The sequence below is a fragment of the Sminthopsis crassicaudata genome, chromosome 1, assembly GCF_048593235.1.
Source record: "Sminthopsis crassicaudata isolate SCR6 chromosome 1, ASM4859323v1, whole genome shotgun sequence".
NCBI classification, from domain to species: domain Eukaryota; kingdom Metazoa; phylum Chordata; class Mammalia; order Dasyuromorphia; family Dasyuridae; genus Sminthopsis; species Sminthopsis crassicaudata.
The window spans coordinates 224981762-225001902 of record NC_133617.1 but is presented as its reverse complement, the minus strand read 5'-3'; the positions used below and the strand labels follow the sequence as shown (position 1 = coordinate 225001902).

Below are 20141 nucleotides of genomic sequence, written 5' to 3'. Positions count from 1 at the left end.
AAAGAAAATAATAGTATAAAAGGGTTCTTCTCTCTTTGTAAGCAGCTTTGTAGTTTAGTGGATAGAGTCTTGGGATTTAAAGTCAGGAAGACTTGATTTAGACATTTACTATTTTTTGTGACTGTGCAAGACTCTCAGCCTCAGTTTGCTGATTTGCAAAATGGGGCATAATATTGCAAAATGAAATTGTTTGCAATATGTAAAGTGCTAAATTAATATTGGTTACATAATTATTTCCCTAATCATTTTTATTATTTTAATACTAGATAATGTGCTAAGCACAAATTTGAGGTTCTCAGTCCAACCATCTTATGCAATGTTCCTAAAAAGAAGGTCCTAAGTAGTAAAACCTACAAACAACTTAACCTACATACAACTTTAAAAACACAATGTTTCTTCCTTACCAAATTTGTGATTTCTGCTTTCCTGAGAGCTTCCACAGCCAATTTCTCTGCACCTTCAACCAAGTTTTGGATACTGGAATGGGCATGGACAGCATTTGTTGCATTGAGAGAAATATCTCTTACATCTATAAGGCCCCTGTAGGGTAACAAAATTAGAAAACTTTTACTACATATTAAACAAAATTAGCTCATAAAATTTGTTCATAGAAGTTATTAATAAGAGTTTTTTTAATTGACAGTTGGAATGGCTTTTTCTCAATTCTCATTTTTCTTGAACTCTGTAATCTTTTCACCCTTTCTCTCTAGATAGTCCCTCTTCTCTAGATTTTTCAAGACCAGTGTTTCTTCCTGGTTCTCTTATCTAAATGACTACTCCTCAGTCTTTGGTGGATCTCCACATAGGACCCTCTACTAATCATGGGTATTCCCCAAGTTTATGTCCTGAGATCTATACTCTTCTCCCTCTATACTGTTTCATTTGCTATTAAATTAGTTTCCATAGATTCAATTAGCACCTCTATGCAGATGATCCTTAGATTTTTATCTAGCCTTAACTTTTCTCTGGCCTTCCAATCTCACATCTCCAGTCTCTTGTTGGATATCTTGAATTGGATGTCAACATCTCCAAAACTTAATTATCTCCTCCCCTTCAAATCTTTTTCTCTTCCTAATTTCTGGATTATTATTGAAGATACTATCGTCACCCCAAACATCCAGGGTCAAAAGCTAAATGTTATCCTTAACACCTCCTTCTTTCTTTCCAATATCTGATCTGTTGCTGTACCCTGTTGATTCTACCCACATATCTCTCATACGTGTTCCTTTCTCTCCCCTGCAATTACCATCATCTTAGTGCATTCCCTAATACCTCATTTGCTGTTTGGTCATTTCCATCATATTCAATCTTTGTAACTCTTTTTGAGATTCTCTTGGTAAAAATACTGGAATGTTTTGCCATTTCCAGCTCACTTTATAGATGAGGAAACAAGCTAAAAGGATTAGGTGAAATGCCCAGATTCACACAGCTAGCAAGTGTCTGAGGTCAGTTATGATCCCAGAAAGATGAGTTTTCCTCACTCAACACTCATTCCACTTCACTATGCTAACTAGCTGCTCCATTACCTCCTGACTAGACTATTTTAATAATCTTCTGATTGGTCTCTTTACCTCAAGCCTTTCCCCTCTTTAATCTGTCCTCTCCTTGGCTGCTAAAATGATTTTCCTAGTTGTAGTGACCATGTTATTCCACTATACAATAAATGACTTGTGGCTTCTCATCTTCAGCAATTAATATAAGATCTTTTCTTTGGCTTTTAAAGTCAGTTCCTTTCTTTTTCTTTCCATTCTTCTTAAATTTACTCCTTCCTCCATATACTATATAATGCAATGATATTAACCTCCTTGCTATTCTGAATACAAGAAATTTCATTTCCCAACTTCATGCATTTATCATGGAAATTTCTCATGCCTGTAGTTCTCTCCCTCCTCATTTTTTAAATTTTCTGGCTTCCTTCAAGTTTCAATAAAATCTTATCTTCTACAAGAAATCTTTTTTGACATCCCTTAATACTAGTGGCTTCTCTTTATAATTATTTCCAATTTATGCCATGCATATTTTGTTTATATGATTATTTACATGTTTTCTCCTCTCCCTTTTCCCATTAGATTATTAATTGAGATCAAAAACTATTTCTGATTTTCTTTGTATTTATCCCCAGTGCTTAACATAGTATGTGGGTAGGCTGTTAAAATTGCTTGTTGACTTGGATTTTAAAGCTCCTCCAAGGCAACTAGTTGGCACAGTGGATAAAATACCAAATCTGGAATCAGAAAGACCTGAGTTCAAATCTGAACTCAAGCAATTAACTATGTGACCCTGGGCAAATCTCTTAACCTTGTTCATCTCAGTTTCTTCATCTGTAAACTGGAGAAGGAAATGATAAACCACTCCAGTTTCTCTGCCAAGAAAATCCTAAATGAGGTCACCAAAAATCTGCCACAACTGAAAAAACAACAACATAAATATTCAAAATATTTTTGCCTAGTGTTACTTTTATCTCCTTTAAACTTAAAAAAGCTATATGAGGAGTAAGGACAGAACCTTAATTCTTATGATCCCGGATGCTTAACCATGATTTTATTTGACTTCATCCAAGGAAATTAGGGCTTATTGCACTATACAATTCTCTCTGCTCCTATTGAACACTCTTAGCACACTATAAGTTCTATTTTTCATTATCTTGTTCCAGGCCTTTAGCATACAAATGGATAAAGAGTGGTAGGTGGGAAGGAGAAATGCATTTTTACTATCCATTCTAAGTTATCTCTCTAGCTCACACATTCTCTTTTTTATTTAAAAAAATTAATAGCTTCTTATTTTCAAAATAAATGTAAAATAATTTTCAACATTCACCCTTGAAAAACCTTGTGTAATAATTTTTCCCTGACTTAAACTGTAAATAATCCGAATAAATAATCCAAAATGTGCAATTCTTCTAAAATTATCTCCACAATTATCATGTTGCATACAAAAATATATCAAAAAGGAAAAAGGATGAGAAAGAAGAAGCATCAGCAACAAAAAAGATGAAAATATTATGTTGTGATTCACATTCAGTCTACATAGTCCTCTTTCTGGATGCAGATGGCTCTCTCCATCACAAATCTATTGGAATTGTCCTGAATCACCTTATTGTTGAATGTATGAGCTATACATTTTCAAATAACTCTGCTAAGCACATATAAAGTTGCTTCTCACTCACAGGTATGTCTTAATTTGATAGGATTCACTTGAGATATTTTCTGGCTTATCAGTTGATATTTCAATCAGTTGGAATTCATTTTCAGTAGGCAACAATTCATTTACAAACTTTCCAAAGGGTGGATGGTACTATTTCATACTACTCTCTATCTAGAAAATGAAATCTGACAATCGACACATCCCCTAGGTCTGCAGAGTAAATCACTTCATTTTCTTTCCAAGGTTATTGAGGCCAGTCATCCCCCAAACAACATCAGCATTTGTTACTAGCAACCATTTGGCTGGTAAAATTCAGTGACTTATATGTACAAGAGGATAATCATTTGAGTTCAATTTCCTTTATCATTCATACATTAAATAATCACGTACATAACTTGGCTATAAATTCAGTAAGATTACTTTTGCATTTTCCTCTTTTTTTTAGGGATGGATGAAAAGAAGGAAGAAATGATGTAGTACCAAATTTGTGTATTGCATAAGTGCTTTTTTTTCTTTAACAATATTAAGCTGGCCCTATTCAAAACTATCAAATAGATAAAACCCATTCTTGGAATCCAAATATCTCCTTTATGTGCCCTTCTCAGCTTGTTGGTGTTTTTACTTTCCTTATAATAATCTCTTAATCTCCTACCTGATATCCAGATATTAGAAAAATAGTCTGAAAAAAGGAAATTATGCTGTGGCATAAATAATAAGTACAATTTATATTGGACAACAGACTATTTACATTTTTTAAGGAACCAAAGTGAGTAAAATTCACAAGGTATTTAACAAAAACATTGGAATGTGAAGTAATAATGAATGGAGTGGATAATTTGAAGGGCTGAAGGCTTTCCTAATGCCCCAAAGACATAGTATGTGATCTACAACATTATTATAAGCTCTTTTAGGACAAGGACAGTTTATTCATTTATTTTATATCTTCCCAAAGAGGAGTATTGGACACACAAAGGTATTCTATATTTGTGGCAATTAGGTGGTGCAATAATCAGAGCATTGATAACGAGGACCTGAAATCAGGAAGACTTATATGATCTTGGCCAAGTCACTTCATCTCACTCAATCTCAGTTTCTTAACTATAAAATGGAGATAAGAACAACATCTACCACATAAGATTATTGGGAGAATAAATCGAGATAAGATTTGTAAAATGCTTCACAAACCTTAAAGCATCAGTTAAATACCAACTATTATTGCTTTTGGACTTGATTCAGAAGAGTAATGTCTTCAAGACAACTATTTAGTGAAATTTGTGATAAACAATTGGTAATGATTTTAAAGATCAATAAGAACTAGTAAGAAATACCACATTTCTAATGTAAGGTGGCAGGCTATTACCCTACCCCAATTAAATAACAAGATACTAAAACCTTAAGTCCAAGTGAGAGCACATTTGAGTAGTTACATTAAATATAAATAAGGCTTAGATTTCCATTGAATTAGTCATCCACATGCTTTAGACTATGTGTAATAATAATTTAAAAATAACAGCAAATATTTATAATAAAACATTTATAACACTAAAATGGTAATAGCTAGTATTTATATATCTATTATTTGTTAATCATTATGCAAAAGGCTTTACAAGTACGATTTTATTTGATTCTTATAACATTTTGGGACATAGATGCTATTATTATTTTCTTTTTACAAGTGAGAGAACTGAGGTTATGTGTCACACAGGTCTAGAGTCATACTAGTGTGTCTTTGAACTCATGTTTGAACTTGGATTTTCAAGCACTCAGAACTCAGTGAGATCAAGTACTCAATCTATTGCACCCACTAGCTACATGCAAAAAGTCTTGGATCAATTTAAATGTCTTTGAAAGCCATTTGGTAAGGTAGAGTGATATTGCACAAGAAACTTGATTGGATTGATTAGAGCCACACTATATGGAGCTTGCCCAAGCAAGGCAGCAAGTTGGAAATGAGGATGCAAGCATGGGCTACACCTGTGCTAGAAGGAATATGTTGGGAACTAGACAGGGTTAAGAGTATAAGGATTTGGAAATCTAGCAGAGTTCCTGAGAAAACACTGGCTAGAAGTACTGTCTATATCAGAAAAGGAAGACAGACTAGACATGATAAGAAGAAACAGATTCAAGGCTCCAGAAGAAACTAAGCAAAGATTTTATGCCCTCTAACAGAAACATTTCAAGGACTCCAGCACTTTCTGAAACTATAATTTTCTCTCTTTTGCCAAATATTCTTTCTCAGGTTAAGCTCATTTCCCCCAAACTTTTTATGTACTGGTTGGAAAATGTGTCACAGACTTTTGGAGGTATGTTTTTCACAAACTGTTCTTTTTATTACCTTAGAAAAATATACCTTTCTGGGACAGATAGTGATAGAACACTGGGCCTGGAGTCAGGAGGACCTGAAGTGAAATCCAGTTTCTAGCTGGATTACACTTACTAGCTGGTCAAGTCACTTAGCCCTGATTGTGTCTCCCCCTTCCCCCACAAAAGAAAAAGAAAATATACATTTATAAAAGCTAATTAATGAAGTCTGGCTAATTGATATCAAATGAAACTCATTGGGGGTAGGGTGGTGATAAAAGCATACCAGTGAGGACTGTCTTGGCAAACAGCCTCAAAAAGATACTTCCCAGGTCATTAGAATACATAGAAAGTTTACCAGCATAAGAAATGTCTTGGTCATCTGAAAATTCTATCTGTCTATGTAGGTGAAGTTTGGGAGCACAAATCCAGAGCATACAGTCTATTCAAATATTAACGAGTTTCCCCAAATTTTACACAAATAAAAAAAAGAACAAACCTAGTATTTAAGAAGTAACCAATAGTTTATAGCATGTCCAGTCCTTATCATCCAAAAGACTTACCTATCTAGCACATCTGCCAGTCTCATCAGCTCAGCTGCATGATCCTCTGCCCTATAGACAAGGTTAAGGGCTCCTCTCTTAGACATCTGCATGACTAATTCATCCACATGATGTCTGATTTTGGCACTCCACAAGAGAAGCTCATCACGATGAAGCTCTAACTTCTATACAGATAAATGAATATTTTAATGTATATATGTGTGTGTGTGCACAAATATCTACAAATATATTCCCATATGCACTTACCTCTGTGGCATTTTTGGCATCCTTTGCAAGTGCAGCAATAGCTTCTATGAGTCCTTTCCCTTTCTCAATCAATGTAGATGACAAATTTTGTTTTTCCAAAACATGCAGTTTTTTATCCTTTAAGAGAAATCATCTGTTAATAGAATCCTAGATGTGTTTACATAGAGCAACTATTTTGTATTTTTACTTAATTATATTTTAAAATTTTAATATATGTGTGTGCATGTATTCATTTAAATCTGAGTGGTTTGGATAGATTAAGTCCTTTTATTACCAAACTCCATTACAAATTTAATTCATGTCATCTAAATATTTTGTAGTAGAGTTTCTTAAAGTCTTTCTGCTCTCAGTACTTTTTGCCTGAGAAATTTTTATGTGACCCTGAGTATGTAGGTATATAAAATAGATGTACAAATCAAGCATTTACTTATAATAAGTGACCCCACAGTTTAAGAAGCTTTGTTTTATAGGAGATAAACATTAACACTAACATTCTATAATGGTGTACTAAATGAATGAGGTATAGAAGCTCTATTTTTATACTTGAGTATAAGCAAGAATACAAAGAGGTTTATTTTCAGATTCACTGAAATTTTCAATGTAATTTTATAGTAGGTTTTCTCAGTTTTTAAAACAACTTGATCATACTTACATTTAATTCTTTCAAATTAGTAGTGATAATAAGCAACAGACGGTTGGTCTCTTTGGTTTTGGCATCTGCTTCATTAACTAAAGCTTGTGCTTCCTGTAGCTTGATGCTGTACTCCAAAAAGTAATTATTTGATTTCTCTTTCAGTTCCTTCAGATCTTGATGTGGTTTTTGATAATTCTTCTGAATTTGCATCAATAAATTCTTGGCAGCTCTAAAATGATACAAATGATCAGTAAATGGTTGCTTTGATAAGGAAGTGGTAGGTCTCTCCATATCAAGTCTAGAAATTAACCACAAAGATGTTTTTTTGTTTTTCTTGATGTGAGAATGCAAAAGTGCTAGTTCTCTAGAGTAGAAAGAAAGAGTAATGCCTGATAATAATAATAATGATATCTAATATTTTTATATTCTTTTAGGCTTTTAAAAAGCTTTTCAGATATCTTATTTACTGGAAAAGGATGCTAGGTTAGAATGTCATTCTTATTTTCATTTTTGTCTTGATAAGTAAGGTTCCTTTAAATTCAATAAACATTGATGAAGTCTAGGACTTCCATTCTCATGTTTTAGTAACAATAATTTTAAAAGTATCAGAAGAAACTATCCCAATAACTATATTTTATTATATACACACAAACATAAAAACAGCTCTAACTGTACTAAAAAATACTAATCCAAATGGAGTATAGAATATATAATTTTACATTGAAAAATAGAAATAACAGGAGAACTTTTTTTCAGATTCATTATGGAATAATCTGTATTTTTATATAGTATGACTTTCTGTGACCCATTGACAATTTTATCCAAGGAAGAAAAATTTCAAGTTCCTTAGAATCACATAAAAGTTATTTATATGATATACCGGAATTATAGAAAAGCAAAGAAGTCCTTCTAGTCCCTGAAAAAAATCAACTGTTTGTTTAAATCACTTTGAATATTCTTATACAAAACATGATGAGCTCTCTACATACCAATCTTTCACGTAGTAAAATGTCTTATAAATAATGAATTATATAAAGCTTTAACATTTTCAAAGCAGTTTGCCAATATTATCTCATTTAATTCTTGTAACAACCTTATAAGGTAAGGTAATGTTACCATCTTCATTTTATAGATAAGGAAACTGAGGCTGAGATATTAAATGACTTGTTCACGGACAAAAGCTATTAAGCAAGTTTCTGAGATAGAATTTTTGATTTCAGTGCTCTATCCATTGTGCTTCTTAGCTACATCTTTCAATCTGTTGGGAGAGTCTTCAAAAAATTTTAAAATTTCCATTACAAAACTTCAAATCACAAGATTTTATAAGTATCAGCTTACCTGGATCATATTCAATGAAAATATATTTTAATTCAGAATTTGAAAATAATTGATCCACTTACTATACATTTTGATGACTTTCAACTCTGACTGAAAATTAGATAATAACAGATAATATAATAACTAAAAACACTTGAAAAACTGTACAGGAAACAAGCATGTTTCTGGCAACTGACCTCAATATAATATCAAATGACCTCAATATAATATCAACAGCATTATCCTTATAATCAATAGAATTCCCAATTTTGTCCCTTTCTATTCATGCTATCTTGGGCAAATCCATGAGTCTCTCTGCTTAAATTAGATACTTTGTAAGGTCCCTTTGAGTTGTCACTTTAGGATTTTATGCAATGCAGCAATTGAGGATATACATTAATAGGTAAAGTGATATCAAACCTATAGCATTGTTATGTCATGTGATATAGTCAAGTCAGGAACACATGGCACCAATCTTGGTCCTAGCCAGTAATTTACTTTTTATTTTCTAGAGTTCAATTTTTTATCACAATAATAGCTCACATTTCTCTGAAGCTTATGAGTTACTTTACCACTTCAATTTTTTATATTTTTATATTTTATGTTTTTACTACTTTTTACTACTACTACTATTTTTCACCTCATAATGCTTCATGTGGCATTTTTATTCCCCTGTTTTAGAGAGGGAAACTGAGATTCAGAAAAGTTAAGTGACTTGTAACTATTCACACAGCTAATAAATGAATAAATGCTGGCAGTATGATCTATAGAATATTAAAATTAAAAGGAAGTATTCATGAATTAGGTCCAAACCTACCTGAACAAAAATCAGACTATGGTATACCCAACAAATGGTTTTCCAGCTTATTTGAAGATCAAGAGTGAAGAAGAACCATTGTCTCTCAAGGTAGTTCATTCTACTCTTGAATAGTTTAAGTTATTAGGAAGCTTTCTTTGAAAAGCTCTAAATTTGTCCCTTTGCAACAACTATCTATTACTTTTTACTCAAATACTTGGAGATTGTCCTCTTCATCTAACTAAAGTTAAGTCTTCTCTAAAATAAACATCTCAAATTCTTTCAAGAAATCCTCATCTAGTAAGATTTCTAGGTTCTACATCACTGTAATTATACTCCTCTGGATGTTGTCTAGCTTAACAAAGTCTTTCCCAAAATGCTTTTGTTGCACAGTTTGATGGATTTGGCTACAAGGAAGATTATATGTAAGGAGGAGGTATAAAACAGGACTATGAAAAAATGGCTGAAGTTTTAAGGGAACATAAGGGGGAAAGGATAATATTACCCCTTCCTCTGTCTCTGACCTGTTCTGCAGTCATCTCATAGGTCATCTAATGCAATCACCACTCCTGGATAAGTGATCATCCAGCCTTTGGTTCAAGATTCAGACATGGAAAATCACTACCCTATATGATGGCCCATTCATTACAGGATAATTCTAATTGTCTGAAAGGTGGCTGGGTTTCATTTTTGTATTGTGAATGAGTAATGTAATCTTCCTCTAAATACCAGTTTTTGGAGTTAGTTCTGTCCTGCAGAACCAAGGAGAACAAGGCTAATGCTTTTTATCTAAAATAACCTCTTAAAATTTGAAGATGACTATTGTGTCCTTTCTAAGTCTCCTCTTCTGCAGGAAAACTGTCAAAATTTCCTAAAATTGAGCCTTGGAAGATGCGTTTCTGGGTCCTCCAAGTATCCTAGGTAGTCCCTTCTGATGACATGCTAATTTAACAATTTCTAAATGATAGGGTCTAGAATTAAACAAACTATAGTTATCCCTTCCATATTGTGACTTTCCCATCACTGTTTTGACATATCATGAATCAGTATAAGAAATTATTTCAAATGGGAATTTTTGGTAGAATTTTGTGAAAGCCACAGAAAGTCAGCAGATGACATAAAAATGTAGAAATTCAGAAATTCCTACAAAATGCCTATGATCAAATACTTAACCCAAATTTTACCAAAAGGTACTTAAATAGCCCATGATATAAAAGAAAAAAATTCAGACTTCTCTCCTTTGAAGGGACAATCAAAAAAATTTACATGGATTTTCTAGATTGTGAAGGCATTGTCCTCCTAATCCATGTGATGTGGATGGAATAACTAATACTAATATGAACCAGTGAAGTTGGCTTCCTGTCAAAGTATGGTTTTCCTAAATTAGAAGTCTATATTTCTTTTAATGCTACAATATAGGGTTTTTTGACCTATAAATCTTATAGCCTACTAAAACCCTTATGTGATTTCTACATTAAAAAATCATATTATTCTTTGTCAAAGTGACTCAAAGAAATAAAACTGAGTTATATGTTATTGATATATTAGCTTGTCCTAAACTTTTAGCTTTACTTGGCATTTCCCTAATTTGCATGTTTCTCTAACTCAAATCTTCTTTATGGATTTATTTTATTCCTAAATGACGACTTATTACAATGTAACCAATTGTTGGGACAATTCCTTGACCCTTTTCTCTAAGTTACAATTCCTTTCTTTATGCCCAGAGTAAGAAAGTCCATGTTGATACATGATTGCCCAGAATCTTAATTATACTTTATGAGACCTACTTCAGTTCAGCAGTAGCATTTTGGTGTAATTGCATGAGATTCCTTTTCTGTAAGACTTCCAGCATGGATTCAATATCCTCTCTCATCTTTTGCAGAGTAGAATTGGGTAGCTGTGGATTGACACTCCAGCTCTCATTTAAAAGTATTGCTTCTTCAACGATGACTACAAAGGAATTCGAACTATTAATAAGTCATTGATAATAGTATGGAAAGATCATTAGAACTACCTGTATTTCTGTTTCATTCAAATTCATTCAAATATGTTTAGCTTACTTTTGCCCCCTAATGTCTCATTTTAGTATAACACAATTCCTTATGTCTTTATCCTGTACTTAAAATGTAGAATTAACCTATTCCCCAAAAGGCAGAAAATATTTAATTTCTAAAATGAGGAGTGACTCAAAGTTTTAACATTTTGGCTAAACCATAGAGTCAAGTTTAAATAAGACAAAAAGTGGTTTCCTTAGCAGGATGTTGTCAAAAATATAAATGAGCTGGGGAGTACAGTGAAATTTTTGGTTCTCATAGCTACTCTGAGAAACAATAAAATAGATTAAAAAAAGATGTGATCTTCAACATTAAATATTATGCACACTACCTTTAATATTAGTCCTCAGTTTCTCAATAAGTGTGGCTAAATCTTGACTCTTCTTCAGTATTCTTTCCGTGATGACATTCAACTGTTGGCTGCTCTCTAATACTTGGGTGAGCTGATAAAAAATAAAATCATGGTAAGAAATAATGTGCAAGTTTTAACTAAAAGCATGAAAAGAACAACTCACAAATGTCACTAACAAATTCCACTATTTTTATTCAAGGCACAATCATCCCTCTGGTCTCCCAGATTTGTAAACTTGACATCATTCTCAATTTCTCAATTTTCCCTCATCCTATATATCCATTCAGTCCCCAAAACCTACTATTTCTATCTCTATAACATCTCTTGCATTTGATCAGTTTTTCTCTTCTCTTAAATAGCTACTACATTAGTTTGGGCTCTCATCATCTCTTAGCTAGATTATTGCAACAGTCTCCTAAATAGTTTCCCTAAATCAAGTCTCTCATCATTCCAGTCCATCCCATACAATGCTGCCAAAATAATTTACCTTAAACAGACATATAATAGGTCACTCTTCTACTCAGTACCTCTAGAAGCTGCCTATTGCCTTTAGGATCAAATATTAACTCCTTTACTTAACCTTTAATTCCCTTCACAATTACTTCCCCTCTTAAACTCAGAAAACAACAAAATAGGGCCTTCTATCTTGTCCTCCTACATCCCCTTTCTGTGCCATTCCACTTCCTGTATGAAATTTTTCCTGATCACCTAGTGGCTGGTATACTTCCTTCCAAATAATTTAATTTTAACTATATTATATTTGCTATATACCTCAATATGTACCTGTTGAAATTATTTCATACTTTGTCTATATATTCCTAGTACCTAACATAGTACCTGCCACAGAATAAGTATTAAATAATATTTACGGATTGACTGAAGCACTAGGTAAAATGTTAAGAGTGCTTTTCATACACTATCCAATTTGATACTTACCATAGCTCTATGAGGACAATAGGCAATGCAAAAATTATATTATCTCTATTTACAGAGAACGGAAACTGAGGCTTAGAGTAAGTAAAATACTTTTTCCAGGTAAGCAAGGACTATATTTTACGGTTGAAATGAACTTCAGAGAACCTATTTTACAAAAGGGTATATTGATATTGGAGAAGCTAAATAACTGTAGACCTTTAAATAGATTGCTGAACATTTCTGGCCTTGAATTTTGTCATATCCAAAATGAAGGCATCAGACTGGCATTTATTTATTAGTTTACAAAAAGTAAGTTTAATAAGATTATTAAAATATATTTTTAAAGTTTTTACAAAGGATTAGTATTTTAATACATACTAATATAATGGCCAAAGTATTTCTGATTGACACAAATGAACTTATCTTTAATTTCTTAAACAATTCACTTTAATCTTAGCATTCATTCCTTCCCTTGTAAGACAAGGAAACTGGAAGAGATGATATCCACTACCAGTATTTTAATTTTTATTTGTGAAGATTATTTATTGCTGAAGATGTACTAGCAAGATTAACTATGTAGCAAAAATATGTATTAAATCTAAATCTTTTGATTAAGAGCTAAAGGGGCCTTAGCAATCATCTAGTTTAATTCTTTCATTTTACAAATGACGAAACCAAGGTTCAAAGAGGTTATCTGACTTGCCCAAGACAAGACAACAGAGCTAGGATTTTGAACTCATTTTATAGTAAATTGTAAGATGTGATGATTGTTAGCCTACATTTTGGTCCTCTTAGCTATATACTTAGAAGTGTGTAATACAATCTAAAGAAATATTATTACTTGTAGGAGGGCAGAGAAAAGCAATTCAAAATCTATTTAATTTTATCAATATTTATTAGAGGCTCACTGTGTGTAGAGTTGGTACTGAAATTTCAATAGGAAAAATAAAAAGATGGCCATTTAGCCTCTATAGACTGAGCCAGGTTGGCTTTTATTTAGTACTTCAAACTTTACAAAATAGATGAACTCATTTGATACTCATAACAACTCTGGAAAGGTAGGTATCCATTTTACAGATAAGGAAACTGAAGCATAGAGAACATCACGCAACTAGTGTTTAAAATGGAATTTGAATTTAGGTCTTCCTGATTACAAATCTTTTAACTACCATGCTCTCTGCAGCTACCTAAATTCACTTCTTAGGGTCATTCTAATGCAAACATTCTAGAATTTTATGGTTAACTTGTCCAGGGTACTCCATCTAAGGCAAGGTCTCCCACTGCATCCAGGGCCATCTCCAGTCATCTTGAACCCAGATGTCTTTGGAGGTAAAGGTGAGGCAGGTGACTTTGCCCAACCCTCCCTCAGCTAAATCTAATCCAGTTGCATGTCATGGATCCCTTCCGTGATATCATGGACCTCTTTGAGAACAAAGGACAAATACCATCTAGTCATAACATGGTAAGAATAGGAAACCGTCTTCTGAATTCTAGACCAGTGCTATTTCTACAAAATGGCCTTACACCTTTTAAAATGCATTTCTTTAACAAATAATTCAGAGAGACATCCTCTAGAACAGAGATGTCAAAGCTCAAATAGTCAGGAAAAACTTCCACACCAGATTAAAGTGTAATTTGGATTATGTTTCACAAAATAAACAAAAATACAATATAGATAAAATATTAATTGGTAGTTTTCTAAGTAAATATGCAATGCCCCCTACTCCTATCCCTCTCTCCCCCCCCCCCCCCGGGCCAGGCAACCATTCCTGTTTGAATTTGACACCATAAGTCTAGAAGAGCTTTTCACATGTCTATCTTCACAAAAGTAATGAGGCTTCATTATTCACCTCTTTCTGCAAGTTTTCTGTGTCTTCTGAAATGCCTTCAAGTTGCTTTTTTGCCCTTTCCAGTGAAACTGTCATTTTATTACTTGCTAATGACTCCTGCAAGGGGCAAAGGAAACAAATTATAATTTTTTAATTAAAAGTTTCTAATTCTTCCATAGATTTTCATTGTAGTTTTTTCTTAATTACTAATTTACTTTCATTACAGAAATTTCTTTCCTAGAATGACATTAATGAAAGATTAATAGAAGTCTTTTTTTAAGGAGCTATACTAATTTCATTTTATTAGTTTTAAATCATTATAACACAAATCCATAGTAATAAGTGCTTTCTCCATAACTCATACATTAACTTGGCAAAAGAAAACAATTCTATAGAAATCAACTTCAAAAATTATTTTGAATATGCAGAAATATTTTGAAAAACAGATTTTAAATAAAAAAGCCTGATAAAACTGATAAGATTCTAGTTAAGCATTTCTATATTTGATATTCAGTAAATTTTAAGTGAATTGAATAGATGAAAGTACTTCAAATTATTGTTTTGAAATGGAACCAGCTCTGATGGTCACTCTTATAGAAAATTTATCATCATTTCCTTATGTTTAGCTAGATGTATTCAAACTAAAATTTTCATATATATATAACTGAAACCAGAAAAAATTATCATGCAACCCAAAAACATAAATATATATCTTCTAAAAATGTAAACATACATATATATGTACATGTATATCTCTCTTTATCTACAGATATTTAGATGCATATGTAACTATTTCTACATACACATGTAGATATATCTGAGCAAGCATGATGTATGTATTCACCAATCAATATATATGTAATTGATGTATCAACATGTCTGTATTTCTTGTTCAACTATATTCATTAGTATTTATAATTGAAGCACTTACCCTGAGATTTTTAGTTGTATTTTCCAAATTGGATAAAATTCCATATGGGACTGGAATTATTCCAGTGAGATTCACAGAGGAAATAGCATCAGTGATATTATCCAAGTCATTTAGCAATACACCTACACATTCATCATCACAAGCTAAACGGGGAAAAAAAGATGTTTAAATTAGTTCAAAGTTATTGTGAAGGACAAAGATCATTAAATGTATTCAAAAGGCAAAAGACTGAATTGAACATCACAGTTAAATCACTGTGGGGGAAGCTGTTGGGATTTTCTTTGTCAATACATGTTGCTTCTCTCAAGTTAAACTTAGTATTTGATCAATTCCAACTAATTCTGAAACTTTTTCTTTTTTTGTGAAATCTAGGCTATAGATTTCAGGTTCTCCCAGAAACACTATAACACAAATTCTCATCAGGTGCTAATGGAACAGATTACTGTCAAGCTTTTTTTAAAAAACCATAGAAAATTCCTTGTAATGACCCTGAGCTTAGAATCACATTTTTATATATTATTCCTACTTTCTCCAGAGACTTTGTTACTATCATGAATAAAATCACTCAAATTTTCTACTTGATTTTTGTTACCTTTGTTGCTAAATTGAATCAATCAAAATATCTGTAATATTAAGTTGCAGAATTTATAGGAGTTTGAATGGCACAATTGGTCATACAATTTTTTTCTTCAACTGAACTGACTGAACTTTTGTTTCATGCAGAGTGCATGACAGATTTATAGTATAAATTATAAAAGTAAGTTTAATATATGAAACTTGATAGTTTTCCCAAAGGGCTATACAAAAATATATTAGTACATCAAGTAAATATAATTTCATTAGTGTGAGAACTTACTTCATCAATACCGAACAACAAACTTACAATTTTTAGATTTAAGAGAACTGACTGAGGCTTAGAACAATTGAGCTACTTGCCTAAGAAACAGGCAGAATTTTAACTCAGCTCTTCTTGACTATGAGTCCAAAATTCTATTCTCTACACCATGGAAATGTAATTTTTCTAGAATCTTCCTTCCTTCCTTGTGTAAAATGGCTTGCCCAGGGTCATATAAGTGATGAATGTTTGAGGTGAATTAGAACTCAGGTTCTCCTGATTCTAGGGCTGGTGCTTTATCCACTATATATCAACAAACTGCCCTTTCTCAAAAATATCCTCACTGAAAGTTGAATCTGTTCTATAGTAATCTAAGACTAGTTTTTTTTGTTTTGTTTTGTTTTAATACCACTTTCTATTTCCTGGAGATACATCATACCATCAAAGCTGTGCCATTTTTAACAAACAATTCATTTGAACTGATCATAAGAAGAATTAAAAATTACTTAAACATTAAAAGAAAAATACATACAAACACATTTGCTTTCCACCAGGATATGCCTTGGTTCACATTCATTGCAGGCATGGCCAGTCACACCTGGCTTACAGATACATTGCCCAGAAGTGGTGTCACAAAAACTGTGAACAGAGCCATTTGGATCACAGTCACATGGCTGGCAACTCCCGCCCATTGTTATAGGATTTCCAAAGAAGCCAGAAGAGCACCTGGAGAAAAGTGGGGAAAAAATATTAAATACACAATTCAAATTAGTAATTTCTCACAGCTTTCTTCCACTTCTTTAATTTTTTTTTTTGTAAAAATAAGACTCTTACCAATATCATAGCATAGAGGTGTACCTGCATTCTTAAAAGTTGTGCTAATGGAGCACGTGCCTTGCCAAGCCTACCATCTATGGGACAACAAACCTAAGTTCTAAACAATAGGTAATAGATTTATTTTGGTCACAGTAACTTATAAAGATTGTATACAAAGGCATGCTTTGATTATCCACACAGATGAAATCATAGATTTCAAAATAATGAAGCACAGAAGTTATAATCATGATCATCATCAGTCAGCCAAGTAGAACAATTCAAAGAATGTAGGATCTCCAATATTTTTTTCCAGTGGGGTGGATTGGATATGTTTTTTTTAGTAAATGAAGGGTATTTATTTGCCAGACTGAAAAATGAAGAACTTTTGCTTTATATCTTTAACATTCCTAATTAGTAATTCATGTATCAAATTAAAATGTCTCCTAGTCTATTTCAGCAAAGATATTGCTATTATACTTTAATGTATTATATTTTTCTTATTATAACTGTTATAGTAATGCATAAAGAATTTCTATAAATTAATAATAAAATAATCTTCCAAAGCCATGGATTTATTATAGAATTAAAGATGTAAACATGTTCAAAAATTATAGGATGATATCTCAACTCACTTTTCACAATACTGTCCTTCATATCCTAAAGAGCAGGCATTACATCGGAAATCATTTTCACCTTCCAGGACACAGGTTGAACTAAAGCTGGAGAAAGAAAGAAGAGTTGATCATTGTTTTTCAGTTTTTAGAAGACCAGTGCTATAAACATTTCTCTTAAGAAATTTTATGATCTTAAAAGTAAATATTGAGGTACTTTGCATTACAATTATAAGAACTTCCATTTGTAAATACTTTAAAAGTATCTTCAGTTATATTATCTCATCTGAGAAATAGGTAAGTAAAAAGCATTATTATTTTTATCATTTTACAGATAAGGAAACTGAAGTTCAAAAAAGCCAAGTTAACAAAACTAGTACATATAGACGCTCAAGAACCAAACAAAAACTTTAAATCCAATGATATTTTCAATTTATATTATATTATATTGTTATCAACTTATATGTTGTAAGGCTCATATTAAACACTCACTTAAATAGGTGACAATAAAGGTTTTAAAAATATCTAGGCATGTAATCAATATAAATAGAGATGTACAATATGCCAAGTTATTATGTGTATATATCAAGGACACTCAATAAATAAATGTATAGCAAATATATGAAGTAAGAAAAATATGTGAACTTAGAAAAAAGATATTAGCAGATTATTGAGTGATCTACATTAATTAGAAAACTCTTCTGTTGAACCTGAGAATAAAAGTTCTCAAATAAATTACTGAAATAATAGAGACTTTCAGGTCTGTAATATAGAACTGTCAGTACCCTTTAAGGAATAAAACTAATACTTAAGTGGACTAACTTCTTATGTTTAGAGATATTAAACATATGAGTGTGTGAGTGGGTGCATAAATATACACACACATATATGTATATATATGTCATGGTTTTTTGGTAAAAGCAAATGTAGATATTATACTATATAAATGACATTTGATTTATGCTTTGAATCATTAAAAATTTTCAAACCATTTATCTATATATGATTAGCTACTATGGATTCAAGTGAAAGTGCCATTCATTTACCTTTAATAGGTAAAGAAACCTGATCTATTATATTTACCTGGCATTGGTTCTGGGACAAGCACAAAGAGAGCAGTCACTGGTAAAACCAAGTACTTTTCCATAGTACCCTGGAGCACACACATTGCAGTGATCACCAACTGTATTATCTCTGCAATTCTATTATCCAAAAAATAAAATATTAATAACAAAAAAGTTAAGAACTTGGTAAGAAAGTCTTTTAATGGATTATCTTTTTTTTCCTAAAGTCTTTCTCAGACACCTCTTCATAGGATTTTTCCCCAGTAGTGGAAAAATGTATCATTATTATTGTTATTATTCTTTTTACAAAAATAATCCAACAAGATGGTGGATTATATTAATTGGATATATATCTAAATGCATACACAGAATGCAACATTAGTGTTTATCTGTAAAGGTCCCCTAAAGTCCTCCCTCATAAAAGTTATTAGTCATTTAAGAGATTCCATTTCAGTAATTTCAATAGTTAAGAGTACACCCTTGTTACTTAGGAAGGTCATTCTCATAAATACCTTTTTGGCAGAGCAAAGAAGAATCTGATATTGAGAGAAAGAAGCAAAAAGGGTTTGAAAATAAGCACAGAAGAAAGTATAAAAAGAAAACAGGGTTGAGGAAAGGTCATTTCAGTTGAAAATCCAGGCCTGATTCAAATGACCTTGACTTTTATTATGGCTATGCCAGTAAAGTACATTCTCTAATGGCCGAAATCAAACTGGAAGGGCTTTAAGTCAAGATTGATAATAGACTCTGTTATCTAACAATGAGCTTGGATATATTCAACTTCTAAATGGTTAGTTTTGAGATAAATAAGGTTGTTTTTTTTCTTTTTTCCACTAAATAGACTACCAAGATGAAGATAGATTGATATATAGTGAGTACAGAAAGTACTAAGGAAATCAAGATTCTTAAAAGTATGGTCTTATTCGGTCTCAGACAGCTAAATGGCTAGAACACTGGACATGGAGTTAGGAAGCCCTTAATTTGAATTCTGCTTCAAATTTTTCCTAGCTTGATAAGCAAATATCACACAAATGCTGCCTGCCTCAGTTTCCCTATCTGTATAATGGGGTAATAATAACACCTACATCCCAAGGTTGTCAGGCTCAAATGAAACAATTATTTTAATGCACTTTGCCAACTTTAAAGTGCTTTACAAATGTTAGCTGTTGCTGTTATTGCTATATTCAGTATCAGCATATCTTGTTACAGATATATAGCAAAGGAAGGGAAATCTTATGCTTCATCTTCCCTTTTCTCTTTCCCCATATATATGTGTGTGTATATATATATATATGTATATATATGTTTTCTTTTCCCTTTATGTAAATTTTCTGGTATGAGTCATTCTATTTCTATTCTGATCTTTTAAAATTTTTTAAATGATAAAATTATTATTATTAAAGTTTTATTTCAATAATTCAAAAGGGACTGAGAAAACTTGAAAAAAATTTCCTTATAAACTATGTTATCAGAAACATTTTACTCTGAAAAAACAGGCATGAAAGAAAATGGTTACAATGAGTGCTTTATCTATGCCTTCATTAAGCAATTAGTTTAGGGACTTCTTGAATAGAATACATGATCTGCATATAGTAGCCTCAAAGTAAGACTAGTTCATCAATTTTACTTTTTTAAAAAGTTTAAAAACATTATGATAAAATCACAATATTATTGATGGAAATATTTGTCATTAAACTTTGCAACTAGAAATAAGATATGTTTATTACCTTACA

The 20141-nt window shown here is 32.0% G+C and overlaps 1 protein-coding gene across 3 annotated transcripts in view; it reads right to left on the bottom strand.

The window, feature by feature from the left end:
• Positions 1-20141, bottom strand: part of LAMA1 (laminin subunit alpha 1) — a 188870-nt gene that overhangs the window by 58288 nt on the left and 110441 nt on the right. For all 3 annotated transcript variants that reach the window (XM_074275272.1, XM_074275281.1, XM_074275290.1), the window contains 11 exons: positions 18428-18546; positions 17366-17452; positions 16450-16643; positions 15083-15225; positions 14173-14268; positions 11387-11498; positions 10789-10951; positions 6907-7117; positions 6255-6371; positions 6009-6172; positions 405-540 (listed from right to left, as the gene is read on the bottom strand). In XM_074275272.1, coding sequence (XP_074131373.1) covers positions 405-540; positions 6009-6172; positions 6255-6371; positions 6907-7117; positions 10789-10951; positions 11387-11498; positions 14173-14268; positions 15083-15225; positions 16450-16643; positions 17366-17452; positions 18428-18546 — 1542 coding nt within the window. The remainder of the gene's footprint in view (positions 1-404; positions 541-6008; positions 6173-6254; positions 6372-6906; positions 7118-10788; positions 10952-11386; positions 11499-14172; positions 14269-15082; positions 15226-16449; positions 16644-17365; positions 17453-18427; positions 18547-20141) is intronic.